The 20,475-nt window shown below is 36.5% G+C and overlaps 1 protein-coding gene across 3 annotated transcripts in view; it reads right to left on the reverse strand.

The window, feature by feature from the left end:
• Nucleotides 1–20,475, reverse strand: part of LOC311071633 (multiple PDZ domain protein) — a gene marked incomplete at its 5' end in the record, with an annotated part of 59,970 nt that overhangs the window by 19,889 nt on the left and 19,606 nt on the right. For all 3 annotated transcript variants that reach the window (XM_084096068.1, XM_084096070.1, XM_084096069.1), the window contains 8 exons: nt 1,170–1,347; nt 1,428–1,691; nt 1,787–1,918; nt 3,154–3,352; nt 6,298–6,409; nt 17,464–17,544; nt 19,372–19,581; nt 19,775–19,921. In XM_084096068.1, coding sequence (XP_083952194.1) covers nt 1,170–1,347; nt 1,428–1,691; nt 1,787–1,918; nt 3,154–3,352; nt 6,298–6,409; nt 17,464–17,544; nt 19,372–19,581; nt 19,775–19,921 — 1,323 coding nt within the window. The remainder of the gene's footprint in view (nt 1–1,169; nt 1,348–1,427; nt 1,692–1,786; nt 1,919–3,153; nt 3,353–6,297; nt 6,410–17,463; nt 17,545–19,371; nt 19,582–19,774; nt 19,922–20,475) is intronic.

Raw genomic sequence — 20,475 nt, forward strand, 5'->3', positions numbered from 1 at the left:
TTTAAGTGGCTTTTCTAATTAATATTATATTATCTGCACTTTGATTTGAAGTACAGTACAAGCGCACATTCAATACATTTAAATGCATTTCATCAGATACCTGAGAATGTACTTTTATGATATCTTTATGGTGCTTTTTGCATCCTTTTAAATGCTTGGCAGCCTGAGTTCTCATTTACTTTCTCTTTAAGAGTGGTCAGAATAATAATAAAAAAAGAAATAAATAAAAAAACACTTTTTTTTGGTGCAGGTTTGGAATGAGTCAGGTGTTGACAGAATTTTCAGAATTATTTTGGTGAATCATACTTTAAAGTCATCTTGAAATTAAAATGGACAATTCTTATTTTTTATGGAAAACGGAAGTTTTTTTTAATAAACAATTTGTCTGTGCACATTTTTTTTTATATATAAATTCATGTGCCCTCAAAATCTTTAATTAAAATAACTTCCTCTCCCTCTTTCAACAACATCTCTTTTCTTCTCTAATGATGTGTTTACTGGCACGAGGGCGGGACATCCTGTCACTCACATGAGATCACAGCAATAACAAACTAAAATGATCCATCAATTCAATAGACAAAATTCAAGTCCTGCCCTATTTTTTTTTTTTTTTTTCACAATAGGGAAAAATAGGCTATCGCAACTTCCGTTTCATGCTATCTTTAATCACAGGATTATTTTCAAGGTTTTCATGGCATCAAATCTGAGAGGATATTAATTATTTTCTGCTTTGTGTTTTGGGTAACACTTTATTTTACAGTGCCCTTGTTATACAGGTTACATGTACTATAGTAACAGCGACATATTCATAATTACAAGCAACTAAATCTAAACTAAACCTTAATCCTAACTCTAACCCTATAATAAGTAAATGCTGTTAAATTAGTACTTATATGTGTAATTACATAGTAACAAATAAACCTTAAACTAAAATGTTTTGATTTACGTCTGAGAAATAATTGGTACTTTCAGAGTTCTTCTGATCACAATTCTTTTCTGCCAGTTTCTTCAATGTTTTTTTATACAAATAGACTGCTGTGTCATTATTTGAGCAAGTTTTTTTCTGTTATTGGTATTTCAGACATTGTTCTTGGCTAGAATAAGCACTAAAGTAGAGCAGGCCAATAGTTAAAAGCCACTGTTTAATAAAAACACATGCACACACACACCTGAAGAATTCTGTCTCCTTTCTTTAGAGTGCTGTTGTGTGCAGCTGGACTGTCCTCCGCGATATGTTTTATGAAGATGCCCCGTCTCATTTCTCCATTGCTCAGTCGACTGCCCATACCACGGCCCCCCACCACACTGAAGCCAAGGCACGTGCCCCTAGCCCTAAATAATGTTACTCTAGGACACAGGAAAATATCCCCGTTACACATGAACACACTAAATGTGAATGCTGGACTATTTTGTTATTTAATTGATACCTTCTAGGCTGACTCCATGAGCTACGATCTTTCCCATGTGTCTCTTCTTCATCTTCTCGTCTGTCTTTTCCTCTCCCTCGTCTTTGTCCGTTCTCACTCTTCAAGGCTGTTTTTTCATCCTTCACCTTTTTTCCCAGTCGTTCACTGTCCTCTCTTTGTTCTATTTGACTGTGGTTATCTATTCTTTCATTCTCTTCTTCAGCTTGAGTCTTTCCATTTACTCCTTTTCCATCTACTGTACATTGTTGTTCCGAAATGCATTCTCTAACACAAAGCAAATATGCATTAAAACACCATAAGAAACAACAAAACATACAGAAAAAAAAAAAAAGAAAAAAAAAAAATCTCAGATTCCTTACAGGGGTTCAAAAGGAAGGTTCTGTGAGAGCCGGGATTGGACAGTAGCTGTTCTGTGTATTTCCATTTCCTCTTTTGATTGGGCGTAGCTGGCTCTGTGCATGTCCAGGAAGGCAGCAGGTACGTACATCACTCTGAAATACACCAAAACACACAAGAACAAGCAAAAAAATTGTTTGACTGAAGCTGTATTGATGAAAAATACAAATCCAGCAACAAATGAAATGTGCTACTTGATAGATCATCACCTTTCTTGACATTTTTTAAAATGAGTTTTATCTCTCCAACTTCAATAAATCAATAAAGATTCAAGTACTTATGTAGTCTACTACATTTTTTTTAACTTTAACAATCAAAAGTTTAGGGCCAGGAAGTTATTTTAATTTTTTAAATAAATGTATACTTTTATAGAGCATGGATGCATTGATCGATTTGACATTGATCAAAAGAGGCAGTAAAAACATTTATAATGTTAAAAAAATATATATTTCAAAGAATATTCACAGTTTACACAAAAATATTAACCAGCATAACTATTTTCAGCATTGATAATAATGAGAAATGTGTTTTGAGCACCAAATCAGCATATTAGAATGATTTCTGAAGGATCACGTAAAACTAAAGACTGGAAAATTCAGCTTTGCCATCACAGGAGTAAATTAAAATATATTTAAATCGAATTGTAATAATATTTCACAGTATTATTGTTTTTACTGTATATTTGATCAAATAAATGCAGCCTTGATGAGCACAAGAGACTTGCATAAAAAAAGAAAAGAAATTCAGACCCCAAACTTTTGTAATAAAAAATGTGTTTGTTTGTTCATTTATATCTGAACAAACTTATTGGTAACACTTTACAATGAGGTTCCATTAGTTAAGGTTTGTTAATACATTAACTAATTTACTAACAATGAGCATTTTAGTTCAGCTTAATTTACTAATGTTAACAGAAGCAACTTTTGATTTTAATAATGAATTAGTAAATTTTGAGATTCACATTAACGAAGATTAATAAATGCTTTAGAAATATTTGTCATTGTTAGTTCATGTTAACTAATAACAAATGTTAACAAATTAAACCTTGTTGTTAAGTGTTACCAACTTATTTTGTGGAAATAAAAATAACACTATTTGTTTAATATAATATAATAAATGTTATATATATTATATATTAATATTTATATTAAATATATTATATTTTTTATATTAAATATAAATATATTAATTTTATATTAAATACATTATAATGTTATTGTTATCTTGTAGTCATTTAAATTAGCTTTATATAAAAACAGAACTAGAAATCAATGTTACATTTATCCAAAGCTAGGTAAACACGTGTGTGTGTGTGTGTGTGTGTGAGCACCTGAGATCAGGTCCAATCAGTGAATGTCTGCGTAGCATAGCTCTGGCTTGTGCATTGGTCAGGTTGGTGGAAGATTCTCCATTGATGGCTATGATTCCATCTCCCACTGCCAGTCTCCCGTCTTTACTGATTGACCCGCCATGAATCACAGAGCGGATTATGATGCCTGAACCATCCCTTAAAGCACTCACTGTCATTCCTACACACACACACACACGCACGCACGGGCACGCACACACACACACGCACGCACGCACGGGCACACACACACACGACACAAAAGTGTCATGCACACATTTACAAAGTAACATAAGGCTATGTGTTTGTTTTGTTGTCAAATGTATTTTGATTTTATATTTTTGATCATTACCTTTAGCATCTTTGCTGTTTTTTAATTGTTACACTGTTTACATGTTACTTGAATGCCTATAATAGGCTGTTTAATGGCAGGTTCCATTGTCACAAATTACCCCATATAGTGTAAAAAGGTCAATGTCCGTCCAGTAAACTGGTACTCCAGTAACAGTGGAAAGTTTGTAGCCAATACTATAAGGTATGTGCCTGTATAAAAATAGGCTTTCAAAAATAAACCTACATCGAAAAATATTCACTGAAGTAAAAAGTGTGACAATCAGCCCCAGGCCATCCCATATGAGTTATTTTAACTGTATACGTACATCATTAACAAAAGTGTGTGTTAAAGTGTGACAGTGAGTGTGGGTGTGACAGGGGAATTTTAACCACATCAGACATTTCCTTATTTTAAAACTACCAGTGGAATATCATCATCCGCTAAATGCCATTTACATACCCCATGAACCTCTCAACTGTCTTCAAACTCTCTTATTCAAAGCAATATGATTTTTTTTCTCTCCTAGAAACAGTGAAAGTGTCGGTGCACCATGCAGAGTCAGTGCGTTTGAGAGGGTCTTAAAACCCCTCACTCACCTTTCATGACATATTAAATGGTGGCTTTGACTCAGTGTTGTATTAAAATCACAGTGTGTTCCTTCAACAATTAATTTTACGATTATTAAGCTGAGCTTATTTTCTACATAATGAACTTCAAACCAATGCCATTGACATCATTGTGGGTGTTAACTGACTGGTTGGCTTTGTACTAGCCTACATTTCAGCTGTGATAAATCTGTCTAAATTGCTCTCAATTTGAATAATGCACCATGCAAGCCTATTTTAAATATAATATGCAGCTGATTTATGAATAATTAGTAGTCCACGCAAAGAGAAAAGACAGGCAACATAAACAGACGTGAGAGCTAACATGCAAGGAAACACACACCAAACATGGAGACAACACTATGGTCGTAAAGAATTTGAGATTCATTGATTTTTAAGTTTTTATTTTCAATTTGAACATCCATTTATCATGTTTTGTGTCTGAACAGTCAAATTACAGTACAATCATAGTGCGCTAGTTACAGCAGTGCACATCTGACCATGTAAAGCACAGCACAGGACAGAGATGACACAAGAGAACACCAGAACAAAAGACACACAATAAGAGACAACACATCACGATTTATAATCTCTATTTCATAATCCAACATAAATAACTGACTGTAATGTCAATTAAAAAAAAATTAAGATGAAACGGGATGATGGAATTGATGAATTAAATAACACTCATGCAGAGCTTTGTGTCAAATTGGATGAATATTCATTGGAATAAATACTTGATCAAAAAGAAAGAAAAAGATCAAGTTTTAATGGGAAGCCATAACTTCTATATTCTTCACTGAGCCTTAGAATTTTGCCAATGATATGGTGTAGCTTTATAAACACTGCAGGGCAGAACAATTTGAATGGCCTGAGGCCAGTGTGTGCTTCGGGCAGCTGAAGTGTCACTTACCCTACTGGGACATGTATTCTGTGATGTATTCAACATTATTGTTGCAAATTCTGCTAAAATATGTCTCCATTGTAAAGTTATGGAGCTGACATTGATAAAGTTTTGTTAAAATTGTAAGTGATTGATTTGTGAAAATCTTAGATGCATTAGTAAAAATGGGCTGCAAATTTTTAACAAATCACTGTGTGCCGTCATTTTTTGGTAAAAAATACAGTACAAACCGTAATATTATGAAATATAATTACAATATTATTTAAAACAGCTGTTTTCTATTTTAATATATTTTAAAATGTAATTTATTCCTGTGTTGGCAAAGCTGATTTTTTTTGCATCATTACTCCAATCATTTTAAAATTCTTTGATAAATAGAAAGTTCAATTGAACAGCATTTATTTCAACTGGAAACATTTTGTGACATTTTAAATGTCTTTTTTGATTGATTGAATGTGTCCAATTTAATATTTTTAAAGGAATACCATACTATACTAAAAGAGACAGTTCACCCAAATATGAAAATTCTGTCATTAATTACTCACCGAGTCTCTTCAGAAAATCTGGACTAAACCGCTCAAATCATGTGGATTACTTTTACGATCTCTTTATGAACTTTTTGAAGTATCAAAGTATCAGTAGCGTAGCTGTCAATGGAGGGACAGAAAGCTCTCAGATTTCATTAAAAAGGTCTTCATTTGTGTTCTGAAGATGAACGAAAGTCTTACGGGTTTGGAACGACATAAATGTGAGAAAATTATGACAGAATTTTTATTTTTGGGAGAACTATCCCTTTAATAATATCTTACTTTTTCTTGCAATAAGAATATATAAATACTGTGGTAGGAACAGGGGAAAAAAAATAAAACAAAATAAAAAAAATTGTTGAGCTCTGCAATGCATTATGTATACTTTGACTTGGCTGAAAACATCAGAAAAACAGAGAGATAAATCACTACTCTTTAAAACCATAAATACAAACATGCAAACTAAAGTACATGCTAAATAGCAAAATCATTATGCAAACCATCATATCATATACTAATACAAAATGTTACATCCCTACTTAATATAATGCATGTGTAGCTTCATCTGGGATAGTTTGTGGGGTGTTTTAAGATCCACACCCAGAGCTGCACCACATACACACACATAAACAACATCTATACACACATGCAAACACATGTTTTACAGATCTCTCACAGAGCTCACTTCTCTGTGAAACATACTGAGGATGTATAAGAAGACAGACAGGAAGAGTGTAATGAACAGGGTTAACATACCCAGACTGGAGTTTCCCCTGACTACAGTTATGCTTCTCTCATAGCCACTAGTGGGGATGGAGACAGTTTTAGCATCAGCCTCCATCTTGCTGTTCTGACAGTGGGAATTTGTCTGGAACACAAACAGAGAAAATCATCAGGCATATATTTATTCAGTGAAATTGCCAATTTTCTTTGCATATGCGATAAACGGAAAGCAAAAAAGATCTCTGGAGCTGCTAAGGACCCTTTTAAACATCTGTCCTTCAGCCATGCTTCATTTCCAGTGTTGAAAGTGTTTATTTAGTACACAGGCATCCAGATCTCGAGAGACATCCCAGGAGAGTTGGTGCCAGCAAATGTGTGTCTGAATGACATTCAACAAGAACAATCTTCTGATGAGTAATTTCTTACACTTTTTTTTTTTAAAAGTCATCAACAGATGATGTCAGATACATATCATGCTGTCAAGACAAGAAACGCAATTTTCTAATGCTCACAAACTTCTACCAAATCCAATGCCTGGCTCAATGTATCAAACCCAGAACATAGCCAGGTTCCAAAATGACCTCTTGACAAGGGCCAAATGCAAGTAATATGTATTTGGTAAATAAACTAACATTAAAATGTTTGGTGTCTGTAAGATTTTTTTAAATGTTTTTCAAAAAAAGTGTCATCACTAAGGCTGCATTTGATCAAAATACAGTAAAAATAAAAAACAGCTATTATTGTTTAAAACCTTAATAAATGATTAAATTGTTAATTTATTAGATTATTGAAAAATAAACAGATGAATACAGAAAAAATACACTATACTGTTCAAATGTGATGGGTGGGTAAGATTTTTGTTTTTGAAAGAAGATTCTTTTGCTCACCAGGCTGCATTTATTTGTTCTAAAATACAGTAGAAACAGTAATATTAGAAAATACTGGTAACACTTTACAATAAGGTTCATTAGTAAACATTAGTTAACTACCTTAGTTAACATGAACTAAGAATGAACAATACTTCATCAGCATTAGCATTTCTTTTTATTATTATTATTATTCTTTGATGACTCACATCTTCATTTTTTGTTTCCTCAGAATTTTGGAGTCCTACATGTGTCGTGCAGAGATTGTGGCTCTTCTCACACATCCAGATCTAAGCTTTTAAAACACTTCAGGTTGGTACATGGACACAGACACAGTTTTAAAACATGGAATTCGCTGTGGTCCCTCTTATGCAGGTTATCAAGGTTCTGATGGACGGAACATTTACGCACAGGAGGCATGAGATGATCGAAGATTTGCGCTTCATCGCTGAATTTAATAACAGATAGCCAGCACTCTTTAGAGGTAAGTCTTTATAATGTAATATCAGCTGTGATGAATTACTTGGATGGTTATTATATGCAATTCCAAATTATTATTCCAAGTCCTTTAGATGTAATTCAGGTAAATGCTGTTAAAGAAATACTGTGTTGGTGTATGATGATATTGTAAAGAAGCACAAATTTATCAGCAACCAACCTGATTTGTCCTTTTTGATCATTTCTGAACCCAGCTCCTCAAAAATGTCAAAAAGACGGGAGGAACAGCGGCACAGAAGATCAGAAGCATCCTATTATGGATCTGGTATGTTCTGCTAAATTCATCATCAATTTAAATCTGACAATAATTCACTATAGATTCAAATAGTATACCCAAAGATGAAAATTCAGTCATTATTTACTCAGCTTCATGTCACCGAATCCCTTTTGTTTTTCGCTTTTCTAACTAAAAAGGTGAATTATGGCCAGTTCGTCCTGCTCGTTTCTGTCCATACAATAAAAGTAAATCGTGAGTTCCTGTTCTAAAGCTTCAAAAGTCACATGGAATTGTTTGATGCTGTTGAACCTTCGGAAGAAGAACTCACCATTGATTGACTGTCATTGTAATGACAGAAATGAGCAGGAAAAATTTCCTAGGAAGAAAAAAAGAATTTGGGAATTTGAATGACATAAGTGTCAGTAAAAAAATACTGAATTTTTGGGTGAAGTATCCCTTGAAGCTTGGTATATAAGCTCTGGAATGTTAATATGTACATGATTAATTCTGTTTTAATTTCAGAGCTTGTTCGTCGCTTTACCCTATTTCTCAGCAGCATCAGATTTATGCACCTACAATTGGAACAGCTCTGACATCCAAGATTATTTAATAGCTTTTCTGTAGCAAAGCTTTTGGTTTAGAACAACTGATTACTTATATACAGTTTTCTTGTACTGGTTCTTTGAGGCCCTCACAGATCTATGCAGTTGCAGATAATCATTTTTTTGTCTCTTGTAGAAATAACTTTGGGATCATTTAGTATTAATTCTTCTGAACACTGCTTATTTGTTTCATTGTTCAGAATGACACCACTGGGAAAAGGTGAGTGCATCCTGAAAGCACTTGCCGTTTACCTGGGGTGCGTTTCCCGAACAACGACGTAACTCGCTGCTTCACTACCATATGTAGTGAAGTTGTGTGATGTCAGTACAATTTGGTAGGTGGCCAATGAGCATTCGCCCATTGGGGCATATAAACCGTTCATTCATGCCTCCTGGTGTGTGTCATGGTTGAAAGCCCGCCCCTTCCTGTCGCAACTATGGATTGAGTGTGCCGTTGGGTGGCTGAGGGTTTGTGCGCGTGGGTGGCTGCTTACTCCCAGTACGGTGTGCCTTCAGGGCTTCCATCGGTGTGGCATTGCAGCTTAACTGATCGGAACACCACCTGTTGCAATCAACAAGGCTGTTACATGATTCTCTTACGGTATATGTTGAAGTGTAACGATCGTATTCTCTGATCTTCACGGATGCTAAAGTGGGTTAAGTGAGCAGTCGCATTAAACAGCGCGCGCGCTCTCTCTCTCCGCCACTCGCTCTTTAAAGCCACGCTGCTGCTTTCTACACACCATTACATTTAAGTCAAACATGTTTATGCGGGCTTGAAAGATTATTTTTTTTGTTATTTGATTCTGAGTGATTGTGTTTGCTTGGAATTATTTTTAGGTGTAATGTTATTACTGTTAACGTTGTATTTGGTGTAAGTTTCTGCCGCGGTCACAGTAGATCTGTTTGTTTCTCTTGAATGTGAATGTGTTTTTTTTCTTTAATGTGAATGTGAGTGTTTAGAGTATTTATATTTTGGGATGCATTGTAAATTGTTTATTTTCTTGTTGGTTTCCGTCATGTTAGAGTCAACAAATTGACTTTGAATGTTTCTGTTTTCTTTGTTTATTTAAATTTAGTTTGATTATCTATTTTTCTTTTTTTCTTTAGGAGCTGAGGACTTCCAGGAGCGGGCTGGTTGTCGGTTTCACCGCAGGTTTTGCTTCACTAAGAGTGTTATTGCAGTTTCATTGCCGTGTCACTACCATTGGTTATTTGCAGTGAATTTGGTGGGTGTACGTTGGGTTGGCGTGCTTCTTATGGTAGACCTGCTGCCAGCACACTAGCCTGCTCCTGACCGGAAGCCTCAGCCCCTGTGAAAGTTTATTGTGAATCTTGTGATGGTTTATTGTGAATCTTGTGATGGTTTATTGTGAATCTTGTGAGGGTTTATTGTGAATCTTGTGAGGGTTTATTGTGAACCTTGAAGGTTTAATTTTGTCGCTTTGTCCAATTCAATCATGACCCATGTGAACTACTGATTTTAAATTATTGATCAACTTTTAGCTTTAAATAAACATTTTTGCACGGAAGCCCATGCCTCTTGCCTTTTCTAGGTGGAACGTATTTGTGTGCTTTATTTGGGTTGTTTTCCCCGTTAACCTGGGGTGGCGTAGTCGCTAAAATTGAGCCACTTGCTACATGTGGCGCAGTCGGCAGGATCCACAGGATTTTTTGGCAGAGGCGTGGGACCGTATAGTAGTTTGTTTTGTAATTGTGTTTTTTTCTTTTTTTTTTTTCTCTTTTGTAGGAATAAAGCAGCGGCGTGTGCTCTGGAGACGGTAGTTTCTGGTTTGACTCCCTTCGGTGACGTCCCTTGGGGTTGGGTATAAAATATATATATTTTATAATAATGGAGGGAGAATTACAGGAACTTAAAGAGCTGGTGGCTCAACTTCGAGCTGATAACGAGAGATTGCGACGGGAGGGGGCGTCTGAGTTGCAGGGGGCTAGTGTTGCTGGACCTAGCACCTCTGCCACAGGCCTTTCCTCCATACCTCCACCATTGACTGGTACTAGGAGGTGCCCAAGTTAGTGCATATAGCCGTCAAGGCAGAGAACTTGTGTATCACTCGTTTCTCGTTGTATAGCCGTTATGGCAAGAGCACTTGTAACCAGTGTTTCTCGTTGTATAGCCGTTATGGCAAGAGCACTTGTAATCAGTGTTTCTTATTATGTAGCCGTCAAGGCAGAGAACTTGTGTATCACTCGTTTCTCGTTGTATAGCCGTTATGGCAAGAGCACTTGTAACCAGTGTTTCTCGTTGTATAGCCGTTATGGCAAGAGCACTTGTAATCAGTGTTTCTTATTATGTAGCCGTCAAGGCAGAGAACTTGTGTATCACTCGTTTCTCGTTGTATAGCCGTTATGGCAAGAGCACTTGTAACCAGTGTTTCTCGTTGTATAGCCGTTATGGCAAGAGCACTTGTAATCAGTGTTTCTCATTATGTAGCCGTCAAGGCAGAGAACTTGTGTATCACTCGTTTCTCGTTGTATAGCCGTTATGGCAAGAGCACTCGTAATCAGTGTTTCTTATTATGTAGCCGTCAAGGCAGAGAACTTGTGTATCACTCGTTTCTCGTTGTATAGCCGTTATGGCAAGAGCACTCGTAATCAGTGTTTCTCATTATGTAGCCGTCAAGGCAGAGAACTTGTGTATCTCGTTGTAGAGCCGTCATGGCAATAGCACTTGTAACCAGTGTTTCTTATTGTGTAGCCGTCAAGGCAGAGAACTTGTGTATCACTCGTTTCTCGGTGTGCAGCCGTCATGGCAGAGAACTTGTGTGCCACTTGTTTCTTGGTATGAGTGTCAGTTAGTCTGAATGATTTGAGTATGATGACGCCGATCCATTGTTCTCTGTATTCTCAGATTTTAGGTGCGGTGAAGCATATCCATTGCCTTTTTGTAAATGATTTTAAGTGTTGTCGCTATGGTGGTTTGTTTAATTTTGTCTCTACTTACTTTAGGCCCTGGAGTTGAGTGGCAAGGGTTTGCTTATCGTCGGGGCGACGACACAAAAGTAAGGGGTAGAATGTAGTGAAGTTGTGTGATGTCAGTACAATTTGGTAGGTGGCCAATGAGCATTCGCCCATTGGGGCATATAAACCGTTCATTCATGCCTCCTGGTGTGTGTCATGGTTGAAAGCCCGCCCCTTCCTGTCGCAACTATGGATTGAGTGTGCCGTTGGGTGGCTGAGGGTTTGTGCGCGTGGGTGGCTGCTTACTCCCAGTACGGTGTGCCTTCAGGGCTTCCATCGGTGTGGCATTGCAGCTTAACTGATCGGAACACCACCTGTTGCAATCAACAAGGCTGTTACATGATTCTCTTACGGTATATGTTGAAGTGTAACGATCGTATTCTCTGATCTTCACGGATGCTAAAGTGGGTTAAGTGAGCAGTCGCATTAAACAGCGCGCGCGCTCTCTCTCTCCGCCACTCGCTCTTTAAAGCCACGCTGCTGCTTTCTACACACCATTACATTTAAGTCAAACATGTTTATGCGGGCTTGAAAGATTATTTTTTTTGTTATTTGATTCTGAGTGATTGTGTTTGCTTGGAATTATTTTTAGGTGTAATGTTATTACTGTTAACGTTGTATTTGGTGTAAGTTTCTGCCGCGGTCACAGTAGATCTGTTTGTTTCTCTTGAATGTGAATGTGTTTTTTTTCTTTAATGTGAATGTGAGTGTTTAGAGTATTTATATTTTGGGATGCATTGTAAATTGTTTATTTTCTTGTTGGTTTCCGTCATGTTAGAGTCAACAAATTGACTTTGAATGTTTCTGTTTTCTTTGTTTATTTAAATTTAGTTTGATTATCTATTTTTCTTTTTTTCTTTAGGAGCTGAGGACTTCCAGGAGCGGGCTGGTTGTCGGTTTCACCGCAGGTTTTGCTTCACTAAGAGTGTTATTGCAGTTTCATTGCCGTGTCACTACCATTGGTTATTTGCAGTGAATTTGGTGGGTGTACGTTGGGTTGGCGTGCTTCTTATGGTAGACCTGCTGCCAGCACACTAGCCTGCTCCTGACCGGAAGCCTCAGCCCCTGTGAAAGTTTATTGTGAATCTTGTGATGGTTTATTGTGAATCTTGTGATGGTTTATTGTGAATCTTGTGATGGTTTATTGTGAATCTTGTGAGGGTTTATTGTGAATCTTGTGAGGGTTTATTGTGAACCTTGAAGGTTTAATTTTGTCGCTTTGTCCAATTCAATCATGACCCATGTGAACTACTGATTTTAAATTATTGATCAACTTTTAGCTTTAAATAAACATTTTTGCACGGAAGCCCATGCCTCTTGCCTTTTCTAGGTGGAACGTATTTGTGTGCTTTATTTGGGTTGTTTTCCCCGTTAACCTGGGGTGGCGTAGTCGCTAAAATTGAGCCACTTGCTACACATAGTACGATGCATCGTTGAAGAAATCAACTAGCTAGTCACGACTGTTTCCCGAAACTGTATTGTCGCAAAGTGGTCGTTCAACCACGTTGGTTTATGACATCACGCACGTGGTGGAGTAATAACTTCTTTTAATGAATCTGTTTGAGATCGAAGTAACGCTAGATGTTTTGCTATAAATTACAGACATGACATCTGAGGACTATTTCTCATTTTTCTCAGTTATTTTGCTTTATTTCCAGATTAAGTCATAGGCTCGTTCTTACATAGTAGAGCACGTTCGCACATGCGCACTCTTCAAAAACGGTGCTTTAAATGACAAACTGAAAGACGTAAATGACATTTGTATGTATTCTAAATAAAAGACACAGATTGTACTGAATGTCATCTTGCTTATTTTGCTCAAGATAAGGATTTATTAAGTCCACATGTCATGCAAACTAGAAACTATGCTTCTAACCACAGGTCAAGAGCTGTCGTTCCAACTACACAAGTTTGCGATGCTGTTTGCGAATGTTCGTTAGAACGATGGTTTTGGGAAACACTGACTCATTGAACTATGCTGATAACGACGGAACTTGCGAACATAGTTGGCTAACGATGCTTTTGGGAAACGCACCCCTGGACGAGGGCCCCTTAAACTTTGTGAAGGAGTGCATGGTAAATTATTTACATTATTATTTACAATAAAAATGATTGTATGTTTCTTTAAAACCAACTCCCCCTTTCACCTCTGATCTGTTGTTAATTGTTTCTTTTTGTAATTACTTTTTTTTAGGATGTTGAACATGATGAAGCCCTTACCTCGATACGCAAGACCACCCTACGAATCTATGTGGTCAGGAATCTATGTGGTCAGACATGAAGGGGCAGAGGCTATCCTTACAAAGATGTTGGTCTTGATTTAAGGCATCTAAATACATGACAATCTGAACAATGTGCAGATGTGTGTTCTTCGATGGTCTTATTTTCGCCTGAAAAATAAACTCCTGTAATCTGAGGTCAGGACCATTTCTGCTCTTTCTATAGTGTTGCACTGTTGACTGTTACAGTACTTTTGTTTCAATTTCAACCATGTTACATTCCTTTGAATAATAGTCTTGTTTTTAACAACTGATAAATTGTTTGCTGCTTTTTTTGCAGAACACATTTGATAAGTATTTGATAAATTCATTCACTTAAAGGCAACATGCTTTTATTTTTAATTATTTATTATTTAATTAACAATTATTTTTCTTGAAAAGTGAAGGCAGTCTTTACAGAGTAAATATTTTGTACATGTTCACATTGAAAATGTTTGTAAAAATGTAAACAAAATTGTAAAAAAGAAAAAGTGAATGTATTCATTGAATAACCTCATAATGAAACTGATTATTTGTTTTAGTTGAATGTAAAAATATTAATTTTAGGATAACTGAACCGAAGAATGTTAATCTTATTCAACTAAACGGCATTGGATTAAACTTATGTAATCAACTTAAGTTTATTGAAATAATTAATGTTACATAAATCCAACGTAACCCAGTTACGTGGAACCTTTTGACATAAAAAAGTTAATTAAATCCAACATATAATTTTTTTGAGTGTGGTTGCCTTAAAATTCATAGAGTTCATTGAAATAAAAAAATTGAGTTAATACAAAAAAGAGATTGGTTTAATAAATAGAAACTCAAAATATTATGTTATCTGAACCACATTAATTATCTAAGTTGATTTGACAAGATTAAAAGTTGTGATAACAAATCATGATTTTTTTTTTTTTTTACAGTGTATGTGGTGACACACAAGTGGAATAACCAGCAGTTATCATCAATTTATGAGAAGAAAATGATTTTATAATAAAAATACTGCAAAACAGATGATACTTTTACGTCTTATGTCTTTTAGAAGTAACATAAATTGGGGGCTCGTCCGGGATAATGTTCAAACAAATATAAATGTATTAACTAGTTATTTCCACTCTTCCGTGAAAGTGAAGTAGATACATACTTCACGGTATTTGAACGCATCGCCACCACGCTTCAATGGCCGCAAAATGTTTGACCGCTGCTGTAACTGTGTAAACTCAAGAAGTTTGTTGGCTCTTGAGCAGAGTTTAGATTATAATGCGATGAAGAATGCGGTGTTGCACTCCTACGAGTACCATCAAAAATGTAGGAATCATGTAAAATCCCCAGGACAAACGTTTGAGTTTGCTAGTGATAAAGCAACTTTGTTTGAAAAGTGGTGAACTGTGAATAAAGTCACAACTCTAGAACAACTCAAGGAGTTAATTTTTCTGGAAGAATTCAAAAATTGTTTGCCAGAGAAAATTGTAGTTTATTTGAATGAACAGAAAGTGTCTATTTTACAGAGGCAGCTGTTTTCTCTGATGAATTTGTGCTCACTCACTGTGTACCCAAGCGTACTCGCCTACTAAGCATAATTCTAATGTTCCTACATGAAATGTTAAAATGTTGTTGCAATATGTGACAGCATGTGAGCCCCTGTTAAATGTGGTAATTTGGTGAACAGATTTTTCAAGGTTTTAATTTGAATATCCAGCCTAAAAAAGGAGTTGAAAATGTGATCGCCGCCACTCTTTCACGTGTCCATTCTTAAAAACCTATGGTTTTTATTTTAAGAGTTATGTCTTATGTCTTTTAGAAGTGTGTGTTTGTTGTGTTTCTGAGTGTGTCTGTTGCAGGAGAAGGTGTGGCCTGCACTCAAGCCAGCAGAGATCCTGATTGGTCTGGTCTTGGTTCCGGTGAAAAAGACCTCCCAAAACACTCTATGAAGGTCGAATGCGTGCCAACTTGGTTTTCTCTGTGATTGTGTGCACTTTGTAAAACTTTCTTTTGTTCATTCGATTTAGAATTCTTAGTTTGCTGTTTTGAATTACTTTTACTTTCATTTATATTGTGTAAATATTATTTGTAAATACTCAGTTTAAGGGAAGTAGGGAGTGTGATGCCATTTCTTTTGCATATATTGTTTGTTTTATGTTTTGGGTTGAAGGGGTGGTATAATGCCCTTTTCACAAGATGTAAAACAAGTCTTTGATGTCCCCAGGGTGTGTATGTGAAGTTTTAGCTCATATTCCCCACAGATATTTTTATATAGCATGTTAAAATTGACACTTTTTGAGGGTGAGCAAAAACGCACCATTTTTGTGTGTGTCCCTTTATATGCAAATGAGCTGCTGCTCCAGGCAAAGAGGGCGGCGCTTCAACAGCTTGTGTCATTTTACTTCACACAGACATGCACTGAAAATTTCAAAAACTTTTAGCCTTTTATGTTCAAACCGGAGTCGGATAATGATGGAGAGACCCAAGAAGAAGTGACAACATATAGAATGCAACAGGGCATTTCTGAATGGTTAGTTGATGAATTTAGGTAGCTTATGTGTAGTTATCTTCTAGTCATTGATTAGCATATTCGGTCATGATAATCTATAAGTCGCGTTCCCGGGGGTGGGGTTTATGTAAATTTTAGGGTTGTTGATGTCACTAACCCGGGAGGAATGTCATGTAGTCCCTACCAGCCATTCATTGTAGTCCTTAAAAAATTATTTGTTTAAAAGCAAATATCTTCCTTTGCTTTGAACTTTGAGTGTTGTAAATTTGCAGATGTTGTTTATGCTCAAACAGCAACATTACACACTAACTAAAGTTAGAAAAGTGAAATCATAATCAACCACCCTTTAAGGGAGTAAGGGAAGTTGTGTTGTATTTTACTTTTTATGTGTTTTCTTTCTTTTAGGGAATTTAGAAGGTACTAAAACTAGTTATTTTTGTTTGTTATTTTGGCCTTGTCCACTCCTGAATTTAATCCCTTTGTTTCTGGTTTTCACTATATTTTTGTTAATAAATTTATATTTGTTTGAACATTATCTTTGTGAGTGAGTGCACATTCATTTATGTTACGGCTGGCCCAGAAGTAGCAAAAAGTTTCAGTTAAAATGTTCAGATGTACACTGTAAAAATTTTTTAACCCTCCCAAATCAAAAATTTCAAGTGACCGATAACATCTAAATTTTTCAATTGGCCCAAGTGAAATTCTTGTTGCAATAGTCTGTTAACATTGGCTCAATGAGAAATAATATGTCAGACTAATTGAAAAATTTAGATGTTATCGGTCACTTGAAATTTTTGACTTGGGGATGTAATTTTTTTTTACAGTGTACTCTCAACAAGCCAATCAGACGGCAAGTGCACACTTGCGTTCTTGAGTAAACCAAAACCATCATGTGAATAAGAGATGATGTCACACAAATCCTGTCAACAAATATCCTCCCCAGTTAAACCCTGGCAGCTAGAATGACCACACTAAATTAGGTCAGTGGAAAAAAAAAACTTTCTCTTTGGCCTACTAACTGCTTAAGTGCAAATAATTTAAAACAACCAATGTTTACAAAATCGACGGCTGTAGGACACCACAATAGTCTATCATTTTGAAGTGGGAAATCTAAACTTTAGACTTTGCTTTAAACATCCAACCAATATACCATGTTGAAGCTTGAAAAACAAATGTCAAGAGTCATTGTGAAAAGCAGCTGGTGGTCAGATGTTACGACACCACAGAACTGTTACGAAACCGATCATATTAGTATTATAACAGGTAAAGCAAATTTGTAGCCCACCTGCAAATTGCTGTGCTGGTTGTTATGTTCTGAGTGGCAGTTGCCTGTTACATCTGCTCCTGTGTCCTGGGTGTCATTTTCCTGTCAATGACAATGCCATATTAAATCTCCCACTCAAAACTCTTGGTACACTCAACTCTCTGCCTGGATACAATCACATATGCACTCTGCAGACTCTAAACTCCAATAAGAAACAGACAGAAAAGACGTTTCCCCAGGACTAGCTAAACCCGATTACGGAGCCACGGGACACATAAACACAAATGCACCTCTTGTTTTAGGAGGCTGGTGTTAGAATTCAAGAGACATTAATTATTGAAAGATTCCAGTAATCAGAGACTCATGAGCCACAGTGACTGAGACCCGGTTCACAAAAGAGAGACTAAAAACAAAGACCACCATCAGACTAAAGTACAGTAGATCTAAACTAATAATACCAGAGCTCAAAAACAGTAACCTGACTTGGAATATATACAAGATGACACAGGCAACTCTGTGATATCATTCTAAAACAAATGAGAAAATGTTCAGTACATAAATAGAGTGCATCTTCTGTGGGAACTTTGGATCTTTAAGAAATTAAACACAACTTTAATTGTCTAGTACATGAATGGTGAATGAAGTCACTTCCTGAAGTCATGTCCACCAAATCACAAATTACCATTCATTCTATGGTGGAAGTGATGATGATGAAAATTAAGAATAAAAGGGCTGAATACTTTATCTTGCGAATTTCATAGCTAGCATTTTATAATAATAATAAATAATAATGTGTTACATTTATAGAGCACTTTTCTAGGTACTCAAAGCACTTTTACATATGGAAGGGGGGAATCTCCTCAACCACCACCAATGTGCAGCATCCACCTGGATGATGTGACGGCAGCTATATTGCTCCAGAACACCCACCACACACCAGCTTACTGGTGGAGAGGAGACAGAGTGATAGAGCCAAGTCAATATGGGGATGATTAGGAGGCCATGATGGACAGAGGCCAATGGGCAAATTTGGCCAGGATGCCGGGGTTAAACCCCTACTATTTTTCCGAAGGACATCCTGGGATTTTTAATTACCACAGAGAGTCAGGACCTCGGTTTAACGTCTCATCCGAAGGACGGTGCTCTTTGACAGTATAGCGTCCCCGCCTCTATACTGGGGCGTTAGGACCCACACAGACCACAGGGTGAGCACCCCCTACTGGCCTCACTTACACCTCTTCCAGCAGCAACCTAGTTTTCCCAGGAGGTCTCCCATCCAGGTACTGACCAGGCTCAACCCTGCTTAGCTTCAGTGGGCAACCAGTCTTGGGCTACAGGGTGATATGGCTGCTGGCTGTAATTTTATAAAAAATTACTTAATCTTTTACATTTTTAATCTTAATAAAAAATTATTTTAGTAAGAGTATTTTACTTGATTTTTCATTACATACAAGTACAGTAACTTATAACTTATATTATTATTGTAAAACTTATTGCAAAATTGGCTCCACAACTGAGGGACAGACATAGTTTGTGTAAAAAAAATTCACACAATACATATTTAAATGCTTTAAGTCTATTTTACTTTTTGTTATCATTATTATATATATATATAAAAAAAACATAATTCACCAAATAATAAACCTCAAGTTCAACTCCTTGAACCTAAAAGTGCTTGTAGTTGTTTAATATACTTGTATACTTGTACACTCGTTTAATAAGGCATCAAAGCAGCCATTAGTCACAGATAACTGACGAATATGCCAATCATGCTGCAAATTATACATGTCAGATTGAATTCTCTTAATAAAACTTTACCTGACATTCTATGATGATCTGGATGACATACAATATCTTGGATTCTAGGTTTCTCCTACACTGCCCAAGGTTGAGATTGTTGCTGTCTGGCTTGTGAATGGAGATACTTACTAGTAAGGGTTTGGTAACTCCAATGCGTACAGTGCCCAAAGCAGTTCTTTTCAGGACATGAACAGCCTGAGCTAGACTTGCGTGGCTCAAGTCAGTCCCGTTCACAAACATCAACCGGTCGCCTGGCAACAAGCGGCCATCTCTCTCTGCCAAACCGCCAGCTACAAGAGAGCGGATCACTATCACAGTATGCCCTGGGTTCATGGGGTCCTGAGAGAGTTTCAGAAAGTGACAGCGCAAGAGAGAAAGAGAAGGATAGTAATAAATTCAGAGACACTGCTGCCATGTTGTTGAAGGATTTCAAACCAACTGGGACTCTCCAAACCAAGTGATGTGGAGCTCATACTCTGTTGCTCTCTTGTTATTGTTGTACTGGTATATAAACACGCACACACACACATACCTGGTAGTCCAGTATACTGAATCCCAGGCCAGATTCGCCTTTTTGCAGCTCATAGACTTCAATCTCAGTCTCCCACATGGCCTTATGGGATAGCACAGGAGCCTCTGTCTTCCATTCACGAGTTCTCCCAAATGTGTTCTGCTCGGCCTGTGAGAAAAAGTGGACAAATCAGTATTATTTTGCAATGAAACGTGTGGAATCATGTTTGCTCATTTGAAAAAGGAAATGGTATCAATTTATATTTAATTTATCTTTTTGTATACTTCATGTTTCTTGGGAATACTTGATTCTGAGTGGTCGTTCAAGGCATTCTGCTTTCAGTAAGTATGATACTTTAATGGTGCTTTTTTTTGGTCCTTTTTGAAGTTCCAAAGCTCCAGTTCCTAATTCTTCATAAAAGAATAACCAGTAAATCTTTTCAGACTTCGTTTTCCTTGTGTGTTCCACAGCAGAAAAACTTTAAAAGAACTTTACATGTGCTTTAATAAGTGTCAAAAGATTATTAGAACATGATTTAAAACATACTTTAAAGCAAAACTTTTAATTTGACATTAAGTGCACTCTTTAAAAGTGTACTTAAAGGGATAGTTCACTTTGAAATTAAATGTTGGTATGTTTTAGCTTACCTCAAGGGCATCCAAGATGTAGGTGTCTTTTTTTCCGCAGTAGTTTCAATTTTGATATTTTTAGGTCAAACCGTT

This window comes from Abramis brama (genome assembly GCF_963993115.1).
Source record: "Abramis brama genome assembly, chromosome: 2".
Taxonomy (NCBI): domain Eukaryota; kingdom Metazoa; phylum Chordata; class Actinopteri; order Cypriniformes; family Leuciscidae; genus Abramis; species Abramis brama.